Source organism: Mauremys reevesii, linkage group 2, assembly GCF_016161935.1.
Source record: "Mauremys reevesii isolate NIE-2019 linkage group 2, ASM1616193v1, whole genome shotgun sequence".
NCBI lineage: Eukaryota > Metazoa > Chordata > Testudines > Geoemydidae > Mauremys > Mauremys reevesii.
In genome coordinates this window covers 175,191,343-175,216,781 of record NC_052624.1, presented here as the reverse complement: position 1 = coordinate 175,216,781, position 25,439 = coordinate 175,191,343, and the positions used below count along the sequence as shown (strand labels likewise).

The following is a 25,439-nucleotide window of genomic DNA, read 5'->3' as shown; positions in this document are numbered from 1 at the left end:
TGCTGTCAGGAAACTCTTCCATTAGCAAAGTTGAACAGGAATTCAGTCCAAGTTTCTGCCCTGAAAATAGTCTATTTGAATGCCTTTTTGATGGCACAGTCTGAAACTCCTTAGTACTATGTGCCCAGAATTTGGCATACATACCATCTTCCACAACTAAAGGAAGAGGTGCCCACAACTGTAGCTTTATTTTGTGTTTTTTGCTTTGTTTTCCTTTGACTTTTCCAGAAAAATAGGGTGTTCCTCAGAGTGGGGAACATTAGCGTGAAAACTATACGTACTATCCATCATATTTGGGAGACTTAAAATATTTTTGAAAGTTCTAGCTGTGGAGTTTTTGTGGCTTTTTTGTGTGTGCATGTATGAGTTGTTCTTTTCTTTTCTTTTCTTTTTTTTTTGGTCTGTTTGCTGCATACCAGGCAATGACCTGGCTGGCCTATTGAGACTTTCAGTTGTCTTCAGGGAGCTTTGCATGTGTAGCTGGAACAACAGACCTGCTTACATATTTAGTGGCTGGCATGGGGGGGGGGGGATCTTAATACAGTATAACCAACAGCTAACAGGATTTTCTGTGCTAAGTATATACAGTCTATGAAAATAAAACTCAGTCTATTAGCATGTTTCACAGGATAAGATGGAGTGATTGAGTTATTCTTAAAAGCTCAGAGTTATCAATATGAAAATGTCTAAATCCCGGGTGTCTTCCCCCACCCCCAGAGTGCTTTGGAAGGGATCCAGAAGATCTGGAAGCATTCCTCCTGCTTCCCATGTGCCCCATGCTCAGACTCCAGCATTTAGAGAGTCAAAAATACCAAATGCTATTCCCTCTGCTAAATGTGTATAGGGTATTTTTTTTGTCAGTGATTCTTGTTTCTGTATGTATGGAAGTCATCAAACTGTGCACCTGGATTTTACTTTAAGATCTTGTTGATGGTGGTTGTTTCCTTCAAAGAAGGATAACTCTTCCTCATTAGTATGCTTTGGATTTTATGTTGCCGTATGAAAATTTAGGGATACGTGATTTTTACATATAAATATACAGCACATGACAGGGATAACATTATTGCCAGGCACAAGTCAGCAAGGCGCTGTCTAGCCACACATGCCAAAAGTGCAAATACAGCAAAGCCAACAGAACCATTTCCTCAGCCTCCTCTTTGGTCTCTCCAGTGTTGTATGATCTGCACTCAAACCTTCCACTCAAGACATTACAAACTACCCGTACTGAAGTTCCAGAAGAAAAGTCTTTCCGAGAAGGTTATTCTTCCTGAGCTACTGCAGCTGGAGTTTTATTTCCATTCTGAATTGTTAATTTAAAAGTACCAACTTGGTTTCACCTGCATTTCGCTCTGGTTCAGTGCTCTCGCTCGAAGCCTCAGTTCCAGGCATTCTACAGTGGGTGGGTATGTTTTGAGTTCAAACTTGTTAGCAAACATGCTTGTAGACTTAAATAGCCACTTTAGGTCACCTGTTCCATATATACAAATGCCTCTGACGTAATGGCCTGCAAAGGAAAGAGATGACAAGAGCAACATCAAATACATAGAGTGTTCTGTGGAAAAGAGATGAGTAAAATTCATCCTTGTGATAAATCTGTTAACGTCAGTGTAGTGAAGCCCATTTACACCAGATCTGAATTTGGTCAGAAGTGAATAGGGAAATACAATGGGGAATAATAACTGAGTGGTGGCATGAAGTTAAAAAATAGCTAATATAGGGTGCCCATCAAGCAAAACTTCCAAACAATGAGATCTATAAGCAGGGGTGAAAGTAGGCCGGTACAGCATACTGGTAAAAAGTGGCCACCGGTACCAGCCCGTACTCAGCTGACGTTAAAGCGCTGATGTGGCAAGCGCTTTAAGCAGGGTCCTTAAAGTGCTGCTGTGGCAAAGGACCCTGCTTAAAGCACTGCCAACATTGTTGCCCCTTTTGCTCCCCTGACCTCCCCCAGGCCGCCGCCGAGGAGGACAAAAGGGGCAGCTGCCCTGAGGCCGCAGCAGCGGCCAGAGCCCTAGGCCCTTTAAATCACAGCTGGAGCCCTGGGCAGCATGGGCCAGACAGTGCGGATGGGCTGGCTGGGGACATACCTTTTCTAGTGCTAGAATATCTTTTTGAGGTGAGGAGACCATCTCTGAACGTTATTTTTCCAATGTGCATTACTTTACATTTATCCCATTAAATTTTTTTTGCCATTTTGTTTGCCAATCACTTAGTTTTTTGAGATCTTTTTTGATTCTTCTCACAATCTTTTTCTCTTAACTATCTTGAGTAGTTTAGTATCATCTGCAAATTCTCCAGATCATTTATGAATAAATTGAATAGGATTGGTCTACTGACCCTCTCCATTCTGAGAATTTACCATTAATTCCTACCCTTGTCCCCTGTCCTTAACAGTTCTCAATCCCATGTCACCCCTAGAGCCAGCCTCACCCCTTCCACCTGAGGTCCCACCCCTTCTGGGGGCTGGAGCCGGCCCCTGTACCAGTAAGTGCTTAATGTTATTTTCACCCCTGTCTATAAGAATGAAAACATCATCACCTAAGACATTTAAAACTAGCCCAAACAAACCACTACAGCTACATGGGAAAGAGCAATTTCACTCAGATGGGCCAAATGATTCCATCTCTAATTTCTATGATTCTAGGACTCAGGTTTTCCACCGAGTTACTCCAGTTTTAAACTGATGTAATTCCATTGATGTAAGTGGCACTACACTGGCACAAAACTATAATGATCCAGTAGCTAATTAGGCCCACTGTCTTAATTTGCTAAATGGTAGATGCTCTGATATTAGGGTGACCAGACAGCAAATGTGAAAAATCGGGACATGGGTGGGGGATAATAGGAGCCTATATAAGAAAAAGATCCAAAAATCGGGACTGTCCCTATAAAATCGGGACATCTGGTCACCCTATCTGATATGTTCATTAGTTCATCTATGTAAGAGCCTGGAAGCTCAGCTCAGAAGTAGCATTTGTTGTAAGAAGGATTTCACTTTACTTTTTTGTTTGTTTTGGTTTTACACCTGGGTGGCATTGATTCATATGGAAGTCAAGTGAATCACTCAGATATGTAGTATGTCTATGGACACATCTAAGCAGTTGCTGGAAGGTACAATTTGATCAAGCTAGGGTACTAAAAACAGAATTGTAGCTGTAGCAATGCAAGCAGTGTGAGCGGCTAGCTGCCCAAATTTGTACAGAATGGTCCCAATGGGATTGTATTCGAGGCAGCTCGCCTGTCCTGCTGCTCATACTGCCATACCTTCACTTCTATTTTCATCATACTAACTTGATCAGTCTTACTGTGGGTACATCTATTCAAGCTAGAAATTAAACCTTCCATAGTAGATACTCCTTGTGACTCAGCCAGGGATAGAATCCTAGGACTCTGCAGTCTCCTTGCTCTACCATAAATCATAATCCCTGGCTCACCTAGTCTGAAGTACAAATGCAGGATTTTGGCAAATGTATATGTATGTCGGGATTCTATAGTAATAACGAACATTTTGCACTTCTGTAGCACCTTCCAACTTAAGATTGATTACAAATACTTGAGTTTAGTGAGTCTCATGCCTATGAATTACCGTATATACTCATTCATAAGCCGATTTTTTTTTAGTAAAAAGGGACGCACCAGAGAAGGGGGTCGGCTTATGAACGGGTATAGAGAGGGAGAGGTGGGACACAGCCCCTCCCCACAACAGAGGGAGCAAGGAGAGGCAGCTCAGCCAGAAGGGAAGAGGCAGGACCAGAGTCTCTCTGTTTCTGGCCATGCTGCTCTCCCCCCCAGCCTCCAAAGTAGCTGCAGCTCCGGGGCTGGCAGGCTGCAGCCCTGCCACTCGGCCCTGCCCCCTAGAGCATGCTGCGGCCATATCGCCAGGCCCAGCTCACCGGAGCAGGCTGCGGCCACGCTGCCCAGCCTGCCAGAGCAGCTCCTGCCAGGTCAGAGACGTCCTCCCCTGGCTCTCCCCAGATACAGTTGGAAGGGATGGGATGGGGAGAGAGTGGGGGTCCTGGGCAAGGGGTGGAGTCATGTGGAGGGTGGTCACAGGGATTACTCCCCTGACTCCCAGCTTCTCCCCCCAAAAAACATTTCCCCATCAGTTGCTGTCCTGGCCCATCCGGGTAAGCAGCTGGTGCGCCAAGACACTTTGTTTACATAGGTTTACCGCTGTGCTTGCGGATGCTCAAGGTAAACAACCCATCTCTGCCCACCACTGGCTTATCCTGATGACCCAGGAGCCAAGGTTTGCTGACCCCTGAATTATCGGGTCGGTTTATGAATGGATTATAAAAAACTGTCATTTTCACTTATCTATCTTGGCGGGGGGGGGGGGGGGGTAGGGGGGCGGCTTATAAACAAACTGGCTTATGATCGAGTATATACGAGTTAATGATGATGATCCCCATTTTACAAAGGAGAAAATCTCCATGCTTCAGGCTAAGTGACTTGCCCAAATTCACACAGGAAGTCTGTGGCAAAGTCCGTGGTTGGGTCCCAGGTCTTATGAATCCTAGTCCAGTGGTTTAACCATCCATCCCTTTTTAGTGCTTGATTGTGCTTGGTCCATGCTGGTCCATGCTGAGTTGGTTTGGAGCCACCCTCATAACCACACAAAGAGGTATAGTCCCTCCTAGAGTTACCAGCTGTATGAGGAAATGCAGTTCCTGCTACACCCCATAAGGGTCTCTGCTGGAGGAGGAGGACATGGCCCTGTTTCCTCCTCACCCATTTTGAAGTGGCTACTACTGTTAACCAAGAGCTCAGACTCCAGCACAGACTGCAGTGCTGGCCACACCTGCACAACAACTAAGAAGGGGGAGGCTCCTTGAATTTGTGACACTATGTAGGGATTGGCTACAAATCAGAAATTGGGATTATTTTACCTGGAGGAAAAAAGATTATAGCACCGATTTAAAGAAAGGGCTAAAAAATTCCTGAGAAGAATTGTATAGCTGCTCAATTACCAACAGAGCTGGCTGGGAATTTTCTGATGACACTTATTTTGTCAGAAACTGTTGATCTGTCAAATCCCAAACTTTCCATGGGAACGTACCAGTTTCAATGAAACTTTCATTGGGAAATGTTTATTGGGTGCAGGAAGGAATTTCTGGTGAGAGAGGGAGAAAGAAAAAAAATCACAACACCCCACTCCCCACCCACTTCAGAATAGCTCAGTGGCTATAGAACTGCCCTGGGCTATGGGAGACCCAGCGTCAAGTCCCTGCTCCATTGAATCTTTATTTATAAGCTCCAACAGGAAAAATGGTGAGACCCATTGCAGAATAGCCAATATCCTGCTGATGAGCGCACTCACCTGGGGTGTGGGAGAATGGCAGAGCAGCATCTGAACTGAGGTTTCCCACATCCCAGGTGAGTGCTATAACCACTGGGTTATTCTGGGGTGCTGGTCTCTTTTGCTGCCTTTTTTTGCTTAACTTCAAAAAGTGTCAGCTTCATGCTGATGGGGGAACAGCAAAGCTTCTGAAATCTTAAATGTTTCTGGGACAGAAAAATCATTTCCTACCCAGTTCGAGTTCTCAGATTTCAGTGCAAGGAGAGGAAAAGTAAAGAATATACACATTACCATGACAACCTCCATGAAAGCTTTCCATATCGTTCCACTTGATAGCTCTCAGGTTACCTTCCCAGGATGCATTTGGCATGGAACCAGGGACATCTACAATTTGATAAGATGGAGAGAAAAATTAGTCTTTTTTAGGTGGGGGGGGGGGGCTGAGTTCAGGTTGGTTTGTTTAAGTCACTGCATAGCATCACTCTCCTCAGGGAGTTCTTACTGACTTGTATATCTTCTCAGCACTGACAACAGAATTAGGTTGAAATCCATGAAGGCTTCAGCGATTTCACTTCATAGTCCTGAAACAAAACTCTTTAAAAACAAAGATCTCCTGGTTATAAGCCCTTTCAACAAGACATGTATTTGTGTGCTACCCTGCAGCCACCAAGAGAACTGGAATCCTTCCAAGGTGGTGTAGGGCAGCTCACTACAGGAGTAATGAAGGGGTTAAATCGCTTGTCTGGGCACAATCCGCACCAACCCAGCACACCCGAGAGGTTTGGCAAGCCTGCAAAGGGAGGCTGCCAGGCCAGTTTGAGGTGGCACTCTGAAGGAGTAGGCCTGGAACTCAGAGTGCCTAACAAGAAGGGGATGCTAACTGGGGAAACTGCTTGAGAGCTCTGACCACCCAGGTCCTCCCAGAAAGGAGAGGGTTTGGTTCTTTTTTTTTTTTTTTTTTTAAATATAACCCTTTGCTTTCCAAAAGCTGTGGACTCTGCCTCTTGGGCATTGCGGGAACATCCTGACTTATTTATTTGTCCTTCTTTCACCTCCTGCCCCTGTAAGTGGGAGAGACCCCAAAGCAGTAAGCTGTGCCCCAAACTCTGGGACAATTCCGCTGTAATCCAGGGAGACAGCTCCCCCAAGACAAGAACAGTGCCTATCTTCTCCCCAACAGGGTGCAAGAGGTATTACCAGGGGCGGCTCTAGGAATCCTGCCGCCCCAAGCACGGCGGCATGCCGCGGGGGGCGCTCTGGCGGTCGCCGGTCCCGTGGCTCCGGGGGACCTCCTGCAGACGTGCCTGCGGAGGTTTTGCTGGTCCCGCGGCTCCGGTGGAGCATCCGCTGGCATGCCTGCGGGAGGTCCACCCGAGCCGTGGGACCAGCGAACCCTCCGCAGTCATGCATGCGGGAGATCCACTGGTCCCGCGGCTCCGGTCGACCTCCCGCAGGTATGACTGCGGAAGGTCCGTAGGAGCCGGCTGCCGCCCTGCCGGCAAAATGCCGCCCCAAGTGCGCGCTTGGCACACTGGGGTCTGGAGCCGGCCCTGGGTATTACCCACAACACCTAATAACACATAATACTTAGTGCTTGTATCTTAAAAAATGTTGTTTGGAGAGGTATATCTCCATATTATACTATCTCATAGAACTAGAAGGGACCTTGAAAATTCATATTGTCCAGTTCCCTGCCTTTACAGCAGGACCAAGTACTTTCCCTTACAGGTTTTTTGCCCTGATCCCTAAATGGCCCTCCTCAAGAATTGAGCTCACAACCCTGGGTTTATGCAGGCTAATACTCAAACCACTGAGCTATCCAACTTTATCCCCATTTTCCAGATGGCATACTCGGGGGGGGGGGGGGTTACAGTGAATCAACTCAGACTGAGTACAAATGGGTGAACTGCCATTAAGGCAATTGAAGAGTATTTGCTTATGACACCTGAATTTGGCCCAGAGAGAATAAGTGATATGTTCATGCTACACATCTGTGTAAGAGCCTTCTTGACTGACTATTAACAATGAAGACCTATTATTAAGGCTGTTTTAGTCATGGGTATTTTTAGTAAAAGTCATGGACAGGTCACAGATAATAAACAAAAATTCATGGCCCATGACCTGTCCAGAACTTTTACTATATATCCCTAACCAAAACTTGGACTGGGGGGCTGAGGGTGCTCTTGAGGGGGCAGGGGGAAGGCCAGTACTGCATATCCAACACTTCTTCCTTATGTCCTACTCATTTGAAAGAAATGAAAAGAATGAATGAAAACTGCTGCTGGAACATATGTGATAAAAGTAATAAACACAACAGTGACCACTACAGAGAGTGGATACTACCATGTGAGGGGGTATTTTTCCCCTGAACCTGAGACCTAGGTCATATGACTGAGGCCAGGAAATAAAGGTTGAGTTTCTTTTCGTATTCCTGTGCATCAGAGTCTTACTCCAATTAGATAGTCAATTTGATATTGAATAGGTTGTTTCAACAAGATAGTAAAAATCATCCCTTAAAATATTCTTGTTCTCAGAATGTGGCAGAAATAGCAAAGAATCAGTGGCCTAAATACAATGTTCCCACATGACCCTGGACAAACTCCAGATTTTGTCTCTTCAAATATACGAGACCTGATTTGTTGTCTGGCACCCAAACAGCTTTGTCGACGTCCTTTAATCCACAATAGTCAGTTTGCCACCTGATGTACAATCATCTTCAGCTAGGAAAATGAAGTTGCACTGTCACGGTACAATTAATCCCCACTGATCCTGATCTGGTGACTCAATTACAATTAGCAATCCTAGCTGTGAAGGGTTCAGGGAGGACTACACAGAAATGGGAGAGAACTCAGTGAGGAGCAAGGAGAGTTCCCTCCCTCTCTCTGTGAAGGAAGGCTTGAGAGAACCACAGATAGCAAGGCAGGTTCCTGTGAGAGGCCCTGAGTTAGGGCTTGTAAGAAGCAGGGAGGTCCCCAAAGAAGCTACCAGAGTCCCTGGGGAGGGGAAGCAGTGGGGAAACCTGCTAGGAAAAATTGCCCCTAAGGAAAAGCCTGGGAGACAGTGCTCAGCCAAAGGAGAAAAGAAGGAACTGTGCAGTCAGAATAGGGATGAAGAGCAGGGGACTTCAAGGTAGCTCAAGAGGTGCAGAAGGATCTTCTGTTTCGATATTGGTATGGATTCTTTAGTTAGACTTTAGTTACCTTGAGAGGGAACAGAACTGGAAAGAGGTGGAGGGCTGGGCCATGGAAAGCGTAGCCAGAGAGATGTCATCACAGGGCCAAAGAAGTTGTCAGTGGGGTCTGGGAGATGAAGAACCATACTCTGACTGCAGGGAGCAATAGAGAAGTGAGTGAAACCCTTTGCAGGCACCAAGTGCTGTGCTGAACACTCTAGGATTCTTTCCTAGTCAACTCTTGAAGAACTTTTCTGTTCTTTGTGGGGGAGGCACTGGAGGACCATCAGCAAATGAGCTTGTTTTCTCAGTGCAAAATAGGTGCATTCCAGGCATAGTTAAAGCAGAGCTAGCCTCTAACCCACAGCTCCAGCTGGGTCAGGCTTAAAGCACTTCCAAACCTGGGTTGGAGGTTTTGTGTGTGGATGGTAGAGGAGTTAAAGCTGATCCCTGGGTTACCCCTGCTGTGTAGACTTATGCTTAAGCAGCATCTTGCATCCAAGGATGTCTAAGTGCTCTGCAATTGAGTTTTATGACAGGTTTACACACATTCCATAAGTGTATAACTGACATGCTTAAGATCACAAAGTGACTCAATGGCAGAACCAGGAATAGAAATAGAAATACTTGTGCCCACTGCTCTAACCACTATACACACTTTTTATTTATTTGTGGAGGCCCAACATGTCTGCTGAGAGGCACATAAATAGACAAACCAATCTCACCTCAGAGTGAAGGTGAAAGCAAGGATAAAAAGTATTAATCGCAGTTAACTCACATGATTAACTAAAAAAATTAATTGTGATTAATCGCAGTTTTAACTGCACTGTTAAACACTAGAATACCAATTGAAATTTATTAAATATTTTGGATGTTTTTCTACATTTTCATATACAGTGTGTTGTAATTGAAATAGGTGTATATTTTTATTACAAATATTTGCACTGTAAAAATGATAAAAGAAATAGTATTTTTCAATTCACCTTATACAAGTACTGTAGTGCAATATCTTTTTTGTGAAAATGCAACTTACAAATGTAGATTTTTTTTTGTTACATAACTACAATCAAAAACAGAATATAAAATTGTAGAGCTTACAAGTCCACTCAGTCCTACTTCTTGTTCATCCAATCACTAAGACAAACAAGTTAATTTACATTTACAGGAGATAATGCTGCCCTCTTCTTATTTACGGTGTCACCAGAAAGTGAGAACAGGCATTTGCATGGCACTTTTGTAGCAGGCATTGCAAGGTATTTACGTGCCAGATATGCTAAACATTCATATGCCCCTTCATGCTTCAGCCACCATTCCAGAGGACATGCTTCCATGCTGCTGGTGATGCTTGTTAAAAGAATAATGCATTAATTAAAATATGACTGAATTCCTTGGGGGAGAATTGTATGTCCCCTGCTCTATTTTACCCACATTCTGCCATATATTTCATGTTATAGCAGTCTCGGATGATGACCCAGCACATGTTCATTTTAAGAACACTTTCACTGCAGATTTGACAAAACGCAAAGAAGATTTAAGAATCTGAAGTGCCTTCCAAAATCTGAGAGGGACAAGGTGTGGTGCATGCTTTCAGAAGTCTTAAAAGAGCAATGCTCCGATGCGGAAACTAGAGAATCCGAACCACCAAAAACAGTGCCATGCGAACACCTGTTCTCACTTTCAGGTGGCTTTGTAAACAAGAAGCAGGTAAGCATTATCTCTGCAAATGTAAACAAACTTGGCTGAGCAAGAAGTAGGACTGAACTTGCAGGTTCTAAAATTTTACATTGTTTTAGTTTTGAATGCAGTTTCTTTGTACATAATTCTACATTTGTAAGTACAACTTTTATGATAAAGAGATTGCATTATAGTACTTGTATTAGATTAATTGCAAAATACTATTTCCTTTGAGGTTTTTTTACAGTGCAAATACTTGTAATAAAAAATAAATATAAAGTGAGTACTGTACACTTTTTATTCTGTGTTGTAATTGAAATCAATATATTTGAAAATGTAGAAAACATCCAAAAATATTTAAATAAATAGTATTCTATTATTGTTTAACAGCGTGATTAATCAGGCCATTAATCACGAATAATTTTTTTAATTGCTTGACAGCCCTAATAAAAAGACATGACCCAATAGAGCATTAACTTGGCTTTATGATTTTAATAGTACTTTATATTTTTATCCTTCTTCCTGCAGATGGGAAAAGTGACGCACAAGCAAGATAAGTGATTTCTTCCAGGTCACATAGGCAAATCAGGAATCGAGCCAAGGGACCAGATTCTCAGCTAGTCTAAATGATTTACACTAGCTGGGTATCTGGCTCAGAAGCTCCATACTCTCAATTTTTGGCTGTAATTACTAAATGATTTTGACTTTGTTTATGTAGCTAAACTTCTTAGTTGCTTAAATCTTCTTACACAGCAAGCTTGATTTAACAAACAGTTTGCAAAGTTCATACTAGAAATGGGCCCAGACTGTAACACTTATTCTGAATCTCCCTGAGCCTGAGGCGAAGTTTGGATTTTATTCCAGCAGTTTGGGTAGCAGTCCTTTCCATGACCGATTAGTCCAGGATAGTCCTTTTAGAGACCAGTGTGGTAACACTAAGCAGAAAAAGCTGTGATTGGTTATGGAGCTGAACATCCTGACAACTCAAAGGGACCAGTGGCCTCAGTGAAGAAAGCCATATGTATTAATTACAACCAAGTCCTGTCTCCTCTCCTCAGATGAATCTAGAGCTACAGCTCTAGAGCCAACCTTCATGACTCAGGTCAATCTCTGGTCTAGATTAGTACACACTGCAGGAAGAAAGCTACAGTAATTCAAGTGAATGATAATTTACAGTTGGTCAACAAATTATAATTAGTCCCCCTTTTTTAATCAAAACTCTGAAACTTAGCATTCAAACAGCTCTATAGTTATTTGAAAAATGGGGGAAAGATCGTGGAACTTTTTAAAAAAAAATCCTTTTCTGAGGGGAGGAGGGGTCAAATAAATCAAGTTTGAACTTTTTGACTGGCTGAGTTGGCTCTGTAAACTGTAAAATAAATGCACATGGTGGGACTGTTTCTCATTCTGCATTTTACACTTCTTTAATTCCCTTGACCTCAGTGCAGGTACTCATCGTTTACAAGCAAGGCCAGAAGCAGGCCTAATGCTTGAGTATGTATAAAAAGCACGGCAGCATTAGTTTGGAGCTGAAGGACCCATGCAAAGAAACAAGACACAAAACTCAAGAGGGTGACTGCTGCTAACGTATTGATCTCAAGTGACAAAAGTATTCTTAAACAGGGTTCCAAACATTTGGATGCTGAACAACCCCTATATCATACGTTGTATGTGTTGGATGTATGATTTACCAGTTGAAAGCTCATGATATGTAGATGTCAAAGTTGCCACTGGTTTTATATGGTGATCAAATGGTCCAGCCAGCTGTTATGACTAAAAGTAGTTGTTTACTTTACACTAGCCTGCGTATGTGGTTCTTTAGCAACCACAGAGGGAGGAAAATGGGGGTCACTAAGTGCAGTTTCCTGTGGAGTCCTGTTGCACTTCCTCCCCTCGTGGAAAGGAAATCATATCCTCTTACTAAAAGCTGATGGTAACTATACCTGCCAACAGTTGTAAGCTATAACGAGGAGCTTTACAAGAAATAGTGGAAAGCCTTTAAATTCCCATTGGACTAAGTATTTTTGGAGGGATGTGATGGCAGAAAGTTTAAAAAAAATAATCAACATTTAAGTATAGATGCTTTCTTTTAACTACAGCTGGCTGGAAAGTATTCAATAACGACTCTTAACCCCACACCAAAGAAGTGGAATAGTACAACTGCAAAATCACTGGAACTCTGCTATAAACAAAAATATGGACTATGACGTGACAGCAGAATAGCCAGAGCTCACTCAGGATTTATGAAATACACCCCCTTGTATGCTGGCCTTGCAGCAGATAAAATAAGATGGGAAAAAAAGCTGGTTCTATCCTTGTTTACAAAGATTCAGGAGTGCACAGAAGAAGCCACCTGCTATGTGAAAGGGTCAGCCATAACTCGGGGAGGGAGAACAGGGACTGCAGTAGGAGACAAAGAAGTGCGTGGCTGGTGACAATGTGTGTATGAGGGTGGAGGGAGGGGCATAGCTTTGTACCCCTTTCCCATGGGCTAGCAGAGCTGCCTGCTGTATGGAGATAGCACACACTGGGCTAAAGCTGGGTGAGCTCCGCCCTCTAGCATGCATTCCCTGAGACCACTTGAGAAAAATTCTGGTTGAGTCAGTCAGGATTCCTGATGCTAAGCAGCCCAGTCTCTCCCCCTCCAATGTTGTCAGTGACTCAAAGACAAAATCTGGACCAAAATAAAAATGTAACCAATAGGAACACTTCTTGGACAAAAAATCAATTAGCAATTCCTTAGCTAGCAAGAAATCCTAGTCAGATGGGGTGGGGGAAGAGAGTGCACCAAGACAACTCCACTTGGAAACTATCTACCTTTCAGTTTTTGTTAGTTTAGGCTTCTTGGGCCAAGTATTCTCTAATCCAAGATTTCCCCAAAAGGAATCTACTTAGTCCAATGGTGTTGGCATTTTTCGGACAAGTTGCTTTCTCCATAACTGGGGCAATGGTGAACTCATAGTATTGGGTCAGGTCAGGACTTGAATGGGGAGACCTCTCGGAAAAAAATGGTAGGTATAGAAAGTGACGATGGTATTTCAGTAGATGTCATTCATCTCTCAGATCAGTACTGGACAAATGATTCAGCAATGCTAGGGAGCACTGTGAAGTTGCAGGTGCCATATTTTGGAGAACACATAAAACCAAGATTCTGACCAGGAGATCCCTGGAGCTATAAGAAATGGTACAGTGTTAGTCCTGCCATCATGATATTCTTCACTTCCTGTCCTGAAGTACTGCTGTAAGGCCACCTCAGATATGGCTGAATATAAATTGTAGTGGGAAAAGGGGAGGGTGTGTATGCATATCTGTCTTTTTATATGTCTGCCTGTCTTGCCTGGTCTTTACTGGACACACAGCTCATGGGGGTCAGTGCTAATATCAACCATGTTACAAAAGCATTTGGTATCTAAACAGACAGGACTAACTTGGTTCTTCCTAATAAGGTTCAGAGCCTCTCACATATAAGCTCTGAAAAGCAATAAACTGGACAGGAAATCTCAGAAGAACTGGTTCTCCATTATATTTCTAGCAATTCTGCATTCCAGCCAAGTTAAAAATACAGTGAAAATAGAGAACATACTCTTTTCTGTGGCATTTTGATTGAAATAGACATGCAGTAAGCAGAAGATGCAGATATAAGAAAGAGAAGTTAACTTAGAGCAGTGGTTCTCAACCAGAGGTACACGTACCCCGGGGCTTACGCAGAGATCTTCTGGGGGTACATCAACTCATCTAGATATTTTCCTAGTTTTACAACAGGTTACATAAAAAACACTAGCAAAGTCAGTACAAATTAAAATTTCATACAGACAATGACTTGTTTATACTGCTCTATATATTGAAATATAGGGTACAATATTTATATTCCAATTGATTTATTTTATAATGATATGGTAAAATGAGACAGTAAGCAATTTTTCAGCAGTAGCCTGCGGTAACACTTTTGTATTTTTATGTCTGATTTTTGTAATCAAGTAGTTTTTAAGTGAGGTGAAACTTGGAGTATTCAAGACAAATCAGACTCCTGAAATGTGCACAGTAGTCTGGAAAGGTTGAGAGACACTGGCTTAGAGGTTCAAATTCAGCTTGAGGGATGGAAATTCATGTCCGTTCTTATCGTACCCAAACTGGCTTTCCTGTTCCTACAGGTTACTGAGGATTTACTGCTGCATTAACTGAAATTATACCCACTCTGAAAGCATGGGTGGTAATTTTACAACTATAGGGCCAGATCTTCACCTGGTGTAAATCAGCATGGATCCATTGACTCCAATGGACTAGGCTGAGATTTTGGCCCAGAGTTAATAGAATTTCCTCCCATTGTTTCTCCTTCCTCTTTTCCCTGCATCAAGCATAAACCACTTGATTTTTCTTTTAAGGCATATACCCACCCCATCTATCATGTCTTAGATGCTATAAAGCCATCAGCCTCCACTTCCACACTTCACTGACAATACCAGTCTCTTTTCCTATTTGTCAGATTTCAGATTCTCCCCCATTACACTCATTATACATGGAAGGAGCTCGGGTTAATGAAATATGCAAAAACTCTACACTGTGTTCTTTCAGATCCCTCCTTAAAGCCCATTTATGCTGCGTTGTCGAGGAAAAGTGTGTCTGCATCTTAGTAGGCTTGATCTTTTTATAACTCATGCATTAAAAGGTTGATGACAGTGGTGAGCCTATTGTGGGAAAACAGCATGATAAATGCAGAGGACAAAGCTTAATGGGAAGCAGTAGCTACTGATGAGTAGATGATGGAGGAGGAATGAGATAATAGATCAGATCGGTGGTCCCCAACCTTTTCCGTGGGGTGGGCGCTGGACGACTAGCCGCCGAGGACCGTGGCCGTTGGACAAGCAGCCACCAAAATGCTGCTGAACCGCCAGTGAAATTCGGCTGGATTTCGGCAGTAGCGCTTCTTGACGTTGCCGCTTCTCAGCAGCATTTTGGCAGCTGCTTGTCCGGCGGCCAGCAGGCGGGTGCACATGGATGCCCTGGCGGGCGCCATGGCACCTCTGGGCACCACGTTGGGGACCCCTGGATCAGATAAAGTGAAGGGCAACTGCAGACTCAGTGGTCACTGCAGAAAATGTGGTGGTTATTCTGTGATGAATCTTAGTCACGGGTGCCACCGCATTACGTGTACACTAAGCAGAACTAGGTGTTAGTATTGTGACAACAACAAAAATGTCGGATGGGGGTGCATACAGCCCAGGGAAAAAAGGAAGGGGTCAGATGTTAAGAAATGTGTGAATGTTTGGGGCCAACTTTTCTAATGATGTAAATTGTGGCAGCGCCATTTAATTTCAGTGGCACGATACCAATTTACACCAGCAGAATATTTGGCCCTTTATATGGTTCTGCTGAAGAAGTCTCAGATCGTTCCCATTTGTGGCATTGCAAGATGCAATGATACTATTCCCCTCACAATGAGATGAATTTCCCGTGACAGTCAACAGGCTTTCTTCCCCAACTCACACAGCTACAATCCAGAGAGAACTACAGGGGAATTTATGGCCTGAGCCTGATAGGGGCAAAGAGGTGAAGTCATGAGGATTTACAGGTACCAAGTTCCTCTCAGGATTAAGCCCTCAGTCCTACTAGTTACTGAAGGATAATGTGCTATTCTAATCTGATTTAGATACATTTGGGGGGATTATTTTTGAACAACGGAAAGATGGCCTGGGGCACTCAGTTTCAGAATGTTTGCTTTGTTAATGGAATGGACAATGCAATGGTTACTGGAACCAGACAACTGAAGAGTAGATTCCCCTCTTGCATACACTGATATACATCAGGAGTAATGCCTCTGAAGGCAATGGAGATGTCCCAGTGTAAGCGAAAGGAGACTCAGAATAGCATGATATGGACTGTAATGGCCACAAATAATTCCATCTCTTCTGAATGTAGATTTAATCCCAAAGCAGGAATTATGGAAGTCCCTATGGCTGACACCTCTGAGCTGGTCACATGGGCTGCGCTGCATATCCTATGATCATCCAAAAACCCTTTTAGTGATCTAACAGTGGTGGAAAATTCAATGAATGAAGAAACATATTAAAGCATTTTAAAATGGCATTCCCATAGTGCCCCAGAAGTTGGCAACCAGTTTATCAAATTTCCAACATTTTCCAAGGGGGACATCAACTTCCCCTCCCCCCAAGACCCACAAAAGAGGCTGAGAGTCACTAATTCTCGCTTCTCAAAAACACCATCTCTTAATCATTTCCTGGAGATGTTTCCTGAAGATGTTCACAGATAACTGTAATGTATGTTTTCATTTACATACATGCTGAGGGTCTGAGCTTAAATGCAGTGAAATCAATGGGATTCTTTCTGTTGGTCCAAGCTTCTATAGCTTAAGTCATGTCTACATTAGAGCGCTTACAGCAGCACATCTGTACCAATGCAGCTGCTGCTTTATGCCCATGGGACTGCTGTTGACATAATCATAGCACCCCCCACAAGAGGCGGTAGTTATGTTGGCAGGAGAGCTTCTCTTGCTGACATAGCGCTGTCCACACTGGTGCTTCTGTCAGTGTAACTTATGTTGCTCAATGGGGTGTGTTTTTTCAGCAAGTTATACCAGCAAAAGTGGTAGTGTACACATAGCCTTATTTATGGTACTTTTTGAGTCTCACTTTTAAAAGAGACTGTCACAGCTAACTTATGCCTGAAATGCACTTTCATTACTGTCTAAATTTGGTTTATTAGTTTTAATCTTGAACTTCTGAAATTCATTTTGTTGCATGAAATTAAATACATTGTCCCCAGTGAACATTACCCGTGCAGACTCAGTGGTCACTGCAGAAAATGTGGTGGTTATTCTGTGATGAATCTTAGTCACGGGTGCCACCGCATTGCGTGTACACTAAGCAGAACTAGGTGTTAGTAGCCCTTGTGGTTGGGAAGAGAACTTTCCAAATGTGACTAGTGTAAACCAGTGCTGTGCCATCATCTCAAGTCTGAAGTCAGTTCCAGTGCTGGTGCTCGTAGCATTGACAAGCACCAGCAGAAGGAAAACAAGCCAGTATTAGTTTTCTCTATTACTATTCAGAAGAACACTGGGTAGTTGTGAAAAGGACAGGGCTGCAACAACACTGCATACAAGACTGGGAGTGGATGGGTCACTACAAAAACTAATTTCCCCCTGCTGATACTCACACCTTCTTGTCAACTGTTTGTTTGAAATGGGCCACCTTGATTACATTGGCCTCATTAGTACTACAAAAGTAATTTTTCCTCCCTTGTCAACTGTTGAGACTAGCCCACTTCCACCTTAATTGAATTGACTCGTTAGCACTTACCCCCCATTTGGTAAGGTAACTCCCATCTTTTCATGTGCTGTGTATTTATACCTGCCTCTGTATTTTCCACTCCATGCATCTGATGAAGTAGGTTTTAGCCCAAGAAAGCTTATGCCCAAATAAATTTGTTAGTCTCTAAGGAGCCACAAGGACTTCTCATTTTTTTTGCTGAAACAGACTTCACAGGTTTCAGGGTAGTAGCTGTGTTAACTTGAGTAACATCAGAATTTTTCTGCAGTGATTTGTCACCTTTTAGTCTTGTGACAACAACAAAAATGTCGGATGGGGGTGCATACAGCCCAGGGAAAAAAGGAAGGGGTCAGATGTTAAGAAATGTGTGAATGTTTGGGGCCAACTTTTCTAATGATGTAAATTGTGGCAGCGCCATTTAATTTCAGTGGCACGATACCAATTTACACCAGCAGAATATTTGGCCCTTTATATGGTTCTGCTGAAGAAGTCTCAGATCGTTCCCATTTGTGGCATTGCAAGATGCAATGATATTATTCCCCTCAAAATGAGATGAATTTCCCGTGACAGTCAACAGGCTTTCTTCCCCAACTCACACAGCTACAATCCAGAGAGAACTACAGGGGAATTTATGGCCTGAGCCTGATAGGGGCAAAGAGGTGAAGTCATGAGGATTTACAGGTACCAAGTTCCTCTCAGGATTAAGCCCCTCAGTCCTACTAGTTACTGAAGGATAATGTGCTATTCTAATCTGATTTAGATACATTTGGGGGGATTATTTCTGAACAACGGAAAGGTGGCCTGGGGCACTCAGTTTCAGAATGTTTGCTTTGTTAATGGAATGGACAATACAATGGTTACTGGAACCAGACAACTGAAGAGTAGATTCCCCTCTTGCATACACTGATATACATCAGGAGTAATGCCTCTGAAGGCAATGGAGATGTCCCAGTGTAAGTGAGAGGAGACTCAGAATAGCATGATATGGACTGTAATGGCCACAAATAATTCCAATTCTTCTGAATGTAGATTTAATCCCAAAGCAGGAATTATGGAAGTCCCTATGGCTGACACCTCTGAGCTGGTCACATGGGCTGCGCTGCATATCCTATGATCATCCAAAAACCCTTTTAGTGATCTAACAGTGGTGGAAAATTCAATGAATGAAGAAACATATTAAAGCATTTTAAAATGGCATTCCCATAGTGCCCCAGAAGTTGGCAACCAGTTTATCAAATTTCCAACATTTTCCGGGGACATCAACCTCCCCTCTCCCCAAGACCCACAAAAGAGGCTGAGAGTCACTAATTCTCGCTTCTCAAAAACACCATCTCTTAATCATTTCCTGGAGATGTTTCCTGAAGATGTTCACAGATAACTGTAATGTATGTTTTCATTTACATACATGCTGAGGGTCTGAGCTTAAATGCAGTGAAATCAATGGGATTCTTTCTGTTGGTCCAAGCTTCTATAGCTTAAGTCATGTCTACATTAGAGCGCTTACAGCAGCACATCTGTACCAATGCAGCTGCTGCTTTATGCCCATGGGACTGCTGTTGACATAATCAAAGCACCCCCCACAAGAGGCGGTAGTTATGTTGGCAGGAGAGCTTCTCTTGCTGACATAGCGCTGTCCACACTGGTGCTTCTGTCAGTGTAACTTATGTTGCTCAATGGGGTGTATTTTTTCACACCCTGAGCGACATAAGTTATACCAGCAAAAGTGGTAGTGTACACATAGCCTTATTTATGGTACTTTTTGAGTCTCACTTTTAAAAGAGACTGTCACAGCTAACTTATGCCTGAAATGCACTTTCATTACTGTCTAAATTTGGTTTATTAGTTTTAATCTTGAACTTCTGAAATTCATTTTGTTGCATGAAATTAAATACATTGTCCCCAGTGAACATTACCCGTGCACAATGACCCCAGGAATCCTTGCGAAACTGCCAAGGAAGGTACTGCTTGGCGATAATTCAGAATTTGTTCTGGCTGCTTTGAATTGAAAGAGCAAAAATAAAGAGCAAATAGTTCTTTTTCTAAGTTATTCATGAAGCAGAAAAATCTCACTCAACAATGAAGAAAATCGGAAGCCACAGGAAGTCTGTGTCAGTCCCTCCCTGCCAAGCCTGAATGGATGCCACAGATCAAAGTCCAAACAACATCCTATGGAAAAATTACTTGATTAAATAGCATCCAGATTTCTCCCCAGCACCACCCAACTGCATACTTTATTGCACAAATTCACTATTTATTTATTTATTTCAAATGCAGGAAGTGTCCCAAAGGATAGTTTCTACACCTGTATTTGTATTTAAAATTTACAATTAAGAGTGAAGGATAGTTCAGGTTCCGGGATGAGTGACCTGCTCTAATAATACCTAGCTCTTTTCATCCACTGATCTCAAAACACTTCACAAAGGAGCTTTGTATCACTTTACATCTGTTTAGGGTTTGATCTTGCACTACTGAGGTCAATAGGAGGTTTGTCATTGAAACAAATGGAAGCACAAGCAGGCTCCCAAGCAATAATGTAAGTAGATTTTTACCTCCTAAAATATTGTGACAAGAGTATTCTTTGACCTCTTTGTTCTCCTTTCTCTGTAAGGTGGAGGAAATCTTTGGGATCCCTACTTTCTTCCCTTTTATTCCCATGCATGTGCGGGTGGGGAAGAGGTGTACTGAAAGGGATTGGATTGGCATGATGGGGGATACTATGAAGAAGAAAGTCTTTGTGGCATGTAAATGTATATATCCATTGTGTTATTGGAGTTGCTTTTATTTGTGATAGGGTCTGTTTTTACTGATCCTGAAAGTGCAGAGAGCCATGGGCAAGCAATTGAAATATAAACTGAAGGAATGAATAAAGGCCCTGTGGGTAGGTGACCTGTCTTTCCAGTAAGATGTGGCTTTCTCTATATCCCATCAGTGCCTCTCCTAAGTTGACCACAGGGTGTTCTTTCAGAGGTCTGAGGCACTCCTTTCCCCTAGGCAATGAGTCTCCTGCCTATGCATTGCTCTTAACCCCGAATAGTCCTGAAGGGATGGAGTGGCTCAGGGAATGAAGCTTGAGAATGGAAGGAATGAACTCAATTCTGAGCTTGGATCACACCCACATAATAGTGTGTTGTGCTGTCACCTATCAGCCAGGCTGTTCCCTTTGGTTTCTTTTTTCATTGAAATTTGGATGATAAAAATACACATCTTGCAATGCTAACTAGTTGCATTTGCATTACTCAGGATTCATGCTGTTCTTTCACATCCTTGTATGACCCCAGGTGCTCTTGAGCCAGCCATGGTACATGTGCATGCAAAAATGGAGGCTGATTTGACATGATATGAACATGGCATGAGCCTGCATATCTACATTCAGCTGTCTCTTCAGATCACAGAGATGCTGCACTGACGAAGGCTGATGTGCTTTGAATTTCAAATCATATATCATAAGATCAAACTTCCTCATGCTGTAAAAACAAGCAGGCAACAGATTGATCTATGCTGAACAGTCTTTTGCAGCTGTCTTTACTAGGTTATTTGCCTGGTGTTAGGTGTATTTAACATATGATAAGATCACTTCTTTGCATATAGGGAGTATTTATATTTTACTGTTTACATTAATTTTAAAAGTAAGCATGCAGTAATTACTGTGCAATGAAGCTGATTGTCTTTTCTCCTTTTATCTAATCCAATAGGAAAATGAGTTGGAATAAATCTCATTGCCAGAACTACTGTGTCATTCCTAGACAGGGGACTCATCCTTAAACCTTAGACCCACTGACATCAGTGGGAGCTTTTTGTCTGAACAAGGCCTGCAAGCTTTGGAGCCAGACACTTAAATATGTAGAATTACCTCTGCATGGCTGTGTGCAGAGTGAGACAAATCTAGATCCTCACCTTCACAATTAGTGGTCAGTATCGCTGTCAGCAGAATTGGAGTAATATTCCTGCTCAAGATAGATTTGGGGTGCACAAAACTTCTTGAGCAGCTTCCAGCATGGCAATGTGCTGGAGTCATGTAGACGTGGGACCAGGAGGATATTGTAGAAAGAAAGGGCTGAATCAGAGGATTTTCCACCTGTGGGGATCAGACTTCTACTTCTCTTTCACCCAGCAAAGTGTACTAGATCTGCAGAGGGTTAAAACGGTGGCTTTTCTGCCAGCACAGGTATGCTTTCTATAATCACCACTAGTGCTGGACACTGTGTCCCTAGATTTGGCCCCATATGGGTTTGTGGTTGAAGCATCTCAGTTCCCAAAGGAAGAAGATGTAATCCAGAGGCCAGAAAGGCAATCCCTAAACAAGTATTAAAGTCAAGTGACACAAGGAATAATGTTGAGATTTGAATGATAGCCACATCCTTAGCTGGTGTCACTCAAAGTCAATAGAACCCCACCAATATGCACTAGTTGAAGTTCTGGCCCATTATAACTTTAAGTGCTCTGAAAAATGTCCCTGCTACAACAGTGCTAGCTCTGGGGTGCCCAACATTAAGGTCAAGTCTAAATAATCCTCAGTGTCACAGTGATGCTTGCTAAATATGAAGACCAACAAACAGACCACAGACCTCCCTCTGGGGTATGTTTTTTCACAAGAATTCATTGTTAGTTAGTGGAAGTCACCTTGCATGATAGATGGGATTCTAAATCTATAGGACTTTGCTATGGGAATAATGTGTGTGTGTAAATATGAGTAAAGAAGGCAACGTGACTTAGTCGATAAAGCGCTGAACCTGGGGGGCGACTCAGCAATCGCGTCATTTCTCTATGCTTCCGCTTCCCTATCAATAAAATTGAGATAATGATATTTAACTCGTGTAAAGTGCTTTGAAATCTACAAATGACAAGCGTCCTATAGGAGCTTGGTATGAAAGGACTGAATGAAATCGGGCATACTGATCAGCCCCATGTGATTATCCTTGGGCAGTGCCATCCGTTTATGGCTTCATTTTTCTCACCTTTGCACGGATAGACGGAAGATAGGTTTCCATAGAACAAGAGCATCCTGAACGTTGACCTAAAGCAAATATAAAGGTATATAGCACAGAAATCAGTTCTGTTTCCTTTCCTCTCTGTCTTTCCTAGCTCAGCAGGGCGCAAGCCAGCTTGTCCTATACACACGAATAAGTAATGAAATCATGCTACGTACCTGGTATCCGATTGAGTGTTACCCAGAAGTGTTCATCTGGACTGTAGCTGTCTTTGGACCACTCCAATAAATCAATAGCACGCTGATCATTGAGAATGAACTCGACAAATGGCTTTGTGACCGCGATATAAGCAGAGCCAAAGTAGACGGTCAGATTGTGTGGTGGGGGCTGTTTCAACACATTGGTCTTTTTCATGTAAGAGGAGTCCGTCCCTATGTGCTCCTTATGGATATATTTGGTTCTTGAAATCACATGGGCAGGAGGCAGCACCCCAGGAGTGATATTTTTACCCTTATAGCTCTTCAGGTGCTGAACTATTTCCTTGTTGGTTTTCAAGGGGAAATCTTGTCCACACGCGTTGACCAGATACTTCCATCGAACTCCTGATTCCAGCAGGTCTTTCATGCAGTTCAAATCCGCCTGAAGTCTGGATATTCCAGCATAAATGACTGGCTCGTTTTTTGAGGCAAGAAACGCATTGGGGAAACAGTTCAACAATGTCTCCACGTCTTGCTTAAACTGAGCCGTTGCCTTCTCATCCACGTGGACACAGTAAACATTTTGGGGCATATAAATAGTCCTGAAGAGCCTCTCAAACGTATCAAATTCTTTATGCAGAGTTATGATATAAGCCAAAGGAAAGGCAGCTTCTTCTGCAGAGAGAGGGCTCGTTATATAGTGATTGTGCATTAAGTACTCACTGCAGGCAAAACTCCCTCGAGAGGTTTGCAGGAGGTTTCCCCAAACAAAAGCTTTCTCCTGTTCGATTAATGCATCACAGGCTCGACTCAGCAGGTCGCTTTCGTGGGACATCGTTTGCCGGGGATATTTTTTTGACCGGTGCAACTCACCCTTGTGCAGCACAACGAAAACCATCGCGCCCAGGAGAGGAATGGCCAGGAGGTAACGCCTTTGCGGACGCATTGTCGGTGGGTTTATTTCCCTCTGGAGTGACTGCCGGAAGCACAAAGCCCCCCACAACTCATCAAGTTATTCAGCCAGGCGGAAAAATCTCCCGCTGCCCACAAGTGTCCCGGGAGATCCGGCCAGGATGATGTTTGTTGTGCAGTCCGTTGCCAGAGTGTTGGTTTCTGTTCCGTCCCCTCTCTGAGCAGGCGCTAATGCGCCCGCCACCGGCGCACACACCCGCTTTGTTCCGCTTCCCCTCTCCTGGCTTCTTCTTCAGCTGGCTCCCAGCAAGTGGCTTGGCTCCGCCGCCTGCCCGCTCTCTATTTGCATATGAAAGCACCTCAGGCCCGGTCCTGGCGTGATAGGACTCTCTGATTGGATCTGTTTCACCTCCGGCTCCCACTCCCTCGGAGCGAGCTATTCGCTCTAATGGCGAGCTCGCCTGCTTTGCCCGGAGCCCTGTTGGTTCCGCCCAGCCCTCTGGTAGCTCTTAGCATATGAAAGACCAACGAACCTTGCGAGGCTGGTTCATTGTGTCTGCTCCTCGGGAACCCCGGCCCCCCTGTGACAGCCTCAGACCCTCATTAAGGGTGGAATGCTGCTCCCACTGAACAGGGCTCCTAATGGACTCTTCATTCTTTCTGTTCATTACTGTTGCCACTTTTCTGAGTAGCAGCAGATTTAGGGGATTTGCAGAGGGTCACTTTCCCACCGGGAGAGAAACTGGGGAGCTAGACTCAGGGTATTACCTAATGTAAATTATTTATTTACAAAATCTAGTTTATCCTGAATCAGGATGTTCAAAACTGCCCTCCAGCAATTTCATTTGCAAAAGGCACCGATCCAGTTGAGGTAACTAGCCCTTTACAGCATATCTTGGGCAAGGTCCCCACTGTTTAACCCTCTCTATGAAGAGTTTCAAATAAAATTCTTACCTATCAGCAATTCATGATGTGATTTCATTAAAAAAAAAAGTGATCAAAGGAAACCTTTTTTCATCCAATGTACAATTAGCTGATGGAAATCATCACTGCAAGAAACTGCTGAGGCCAAATATTTTGCAGGATTCTAAAAGGTTTAAACATTTGCCCAGAGTAACAATAGAAAAGGTGGTAAACAGCTGTTATAATTGTTCTCTTTTTCTGCTTAGAGTTTAGGGCATCTTCAGAAACTTGACAACTTGACATCATGACATCTAGAATGGGTCGTGCACAGATCAGAAAAGACAAAGTAACAAAAATAAGCAATATCAGGACTGATTCATAGAATATCAAGGTTGGAAGGGACCTCAGGAGGTCCTCTAGTCTAACCTGCTGCTTAAGGCAGGGCCAATCCCCAGACAGATTTTTGCCCTGTATCCCTAAATGGTCTCCTCCAGGATTGAGTTTACAACTGTGGCTTTAGCAGGCCAATGCTCAAACCACTGAGTTATCTCTCCCCCTTTGTATAGGCCTATTTACATGGGACTGCTCACTGCTCCATGAGCAAGGTACTATAAGGATGCAGAATCTGGCTCAGATTTCTTCTCAGGATTTCCCATGGTACTTTTCCCACAAATCTATTTTATTCCCATCCCAATCTTTTTGGAGCATTTTTTTCTGCTTGGATGTTTTCTTGAGCAGATTGGGAGAGGCCACTTTCAACTGAGTCCTGTGGTGTGCCAACTGTTACACCGGTGAGTGATGCTGTCTATCTTGCTCTCCTGTCACAACTCTGTCAGCTTCACCATCTGCAGTTGTGTTCTGTGGTTCGAGTGGTACTCAAGTCAAGATTCAGGGCCAAATCCTCAATTGTGCTGAGCTCACAAATGACACAACTTGGGGCGGGGGGGGGCACCTCCCTGCTGCTTTGATGTTAAGGCCACCTGGAGACCATTCTCCTGGCTGAAGTTCTAAAAGGGCATAATGTGGTCCAGCCCTAGCCTCAAAATGTCTCTTCCTCCTGCAACCTCATCA

The 25,439-nt window shown here is 43.4% G+C and overlaps 1 protein-coding gene across 1 annotated transcript; it reads right to left on the bottom strand.

The window, feature by feature from the left end:
- Nucleotides 1-388: 388 nt before the first annotated feature.
- GCNT2 (glucosaminyl (N-acetyl) transferase 2 (I blood group)) lies at nucleotides 389-23,802 on the bottom strand. The gene is made up of 3 exons (XM_039526632.1): nucleotides 22,575-23,802; nucleotides 5,591-5,683; nucleotides 389-1,504 (listed from the first exon to the last, which is right to left on the bottom strand). Exons 1-3 carry the CDS (start codon nucleotides 23,497-23,499, stop codon nucleotides 1,314-1,316), a joined length of 1,209 nt encoding a protein of 402 aa, XP_039382566.1. The 5' UTR covers nucleotides 23,500-23,802; the 3' UTR covers nucleotides 389-1,313.
- Nucleotides 23,803-25,439: the final 1,637 nt, after the last annotated feature.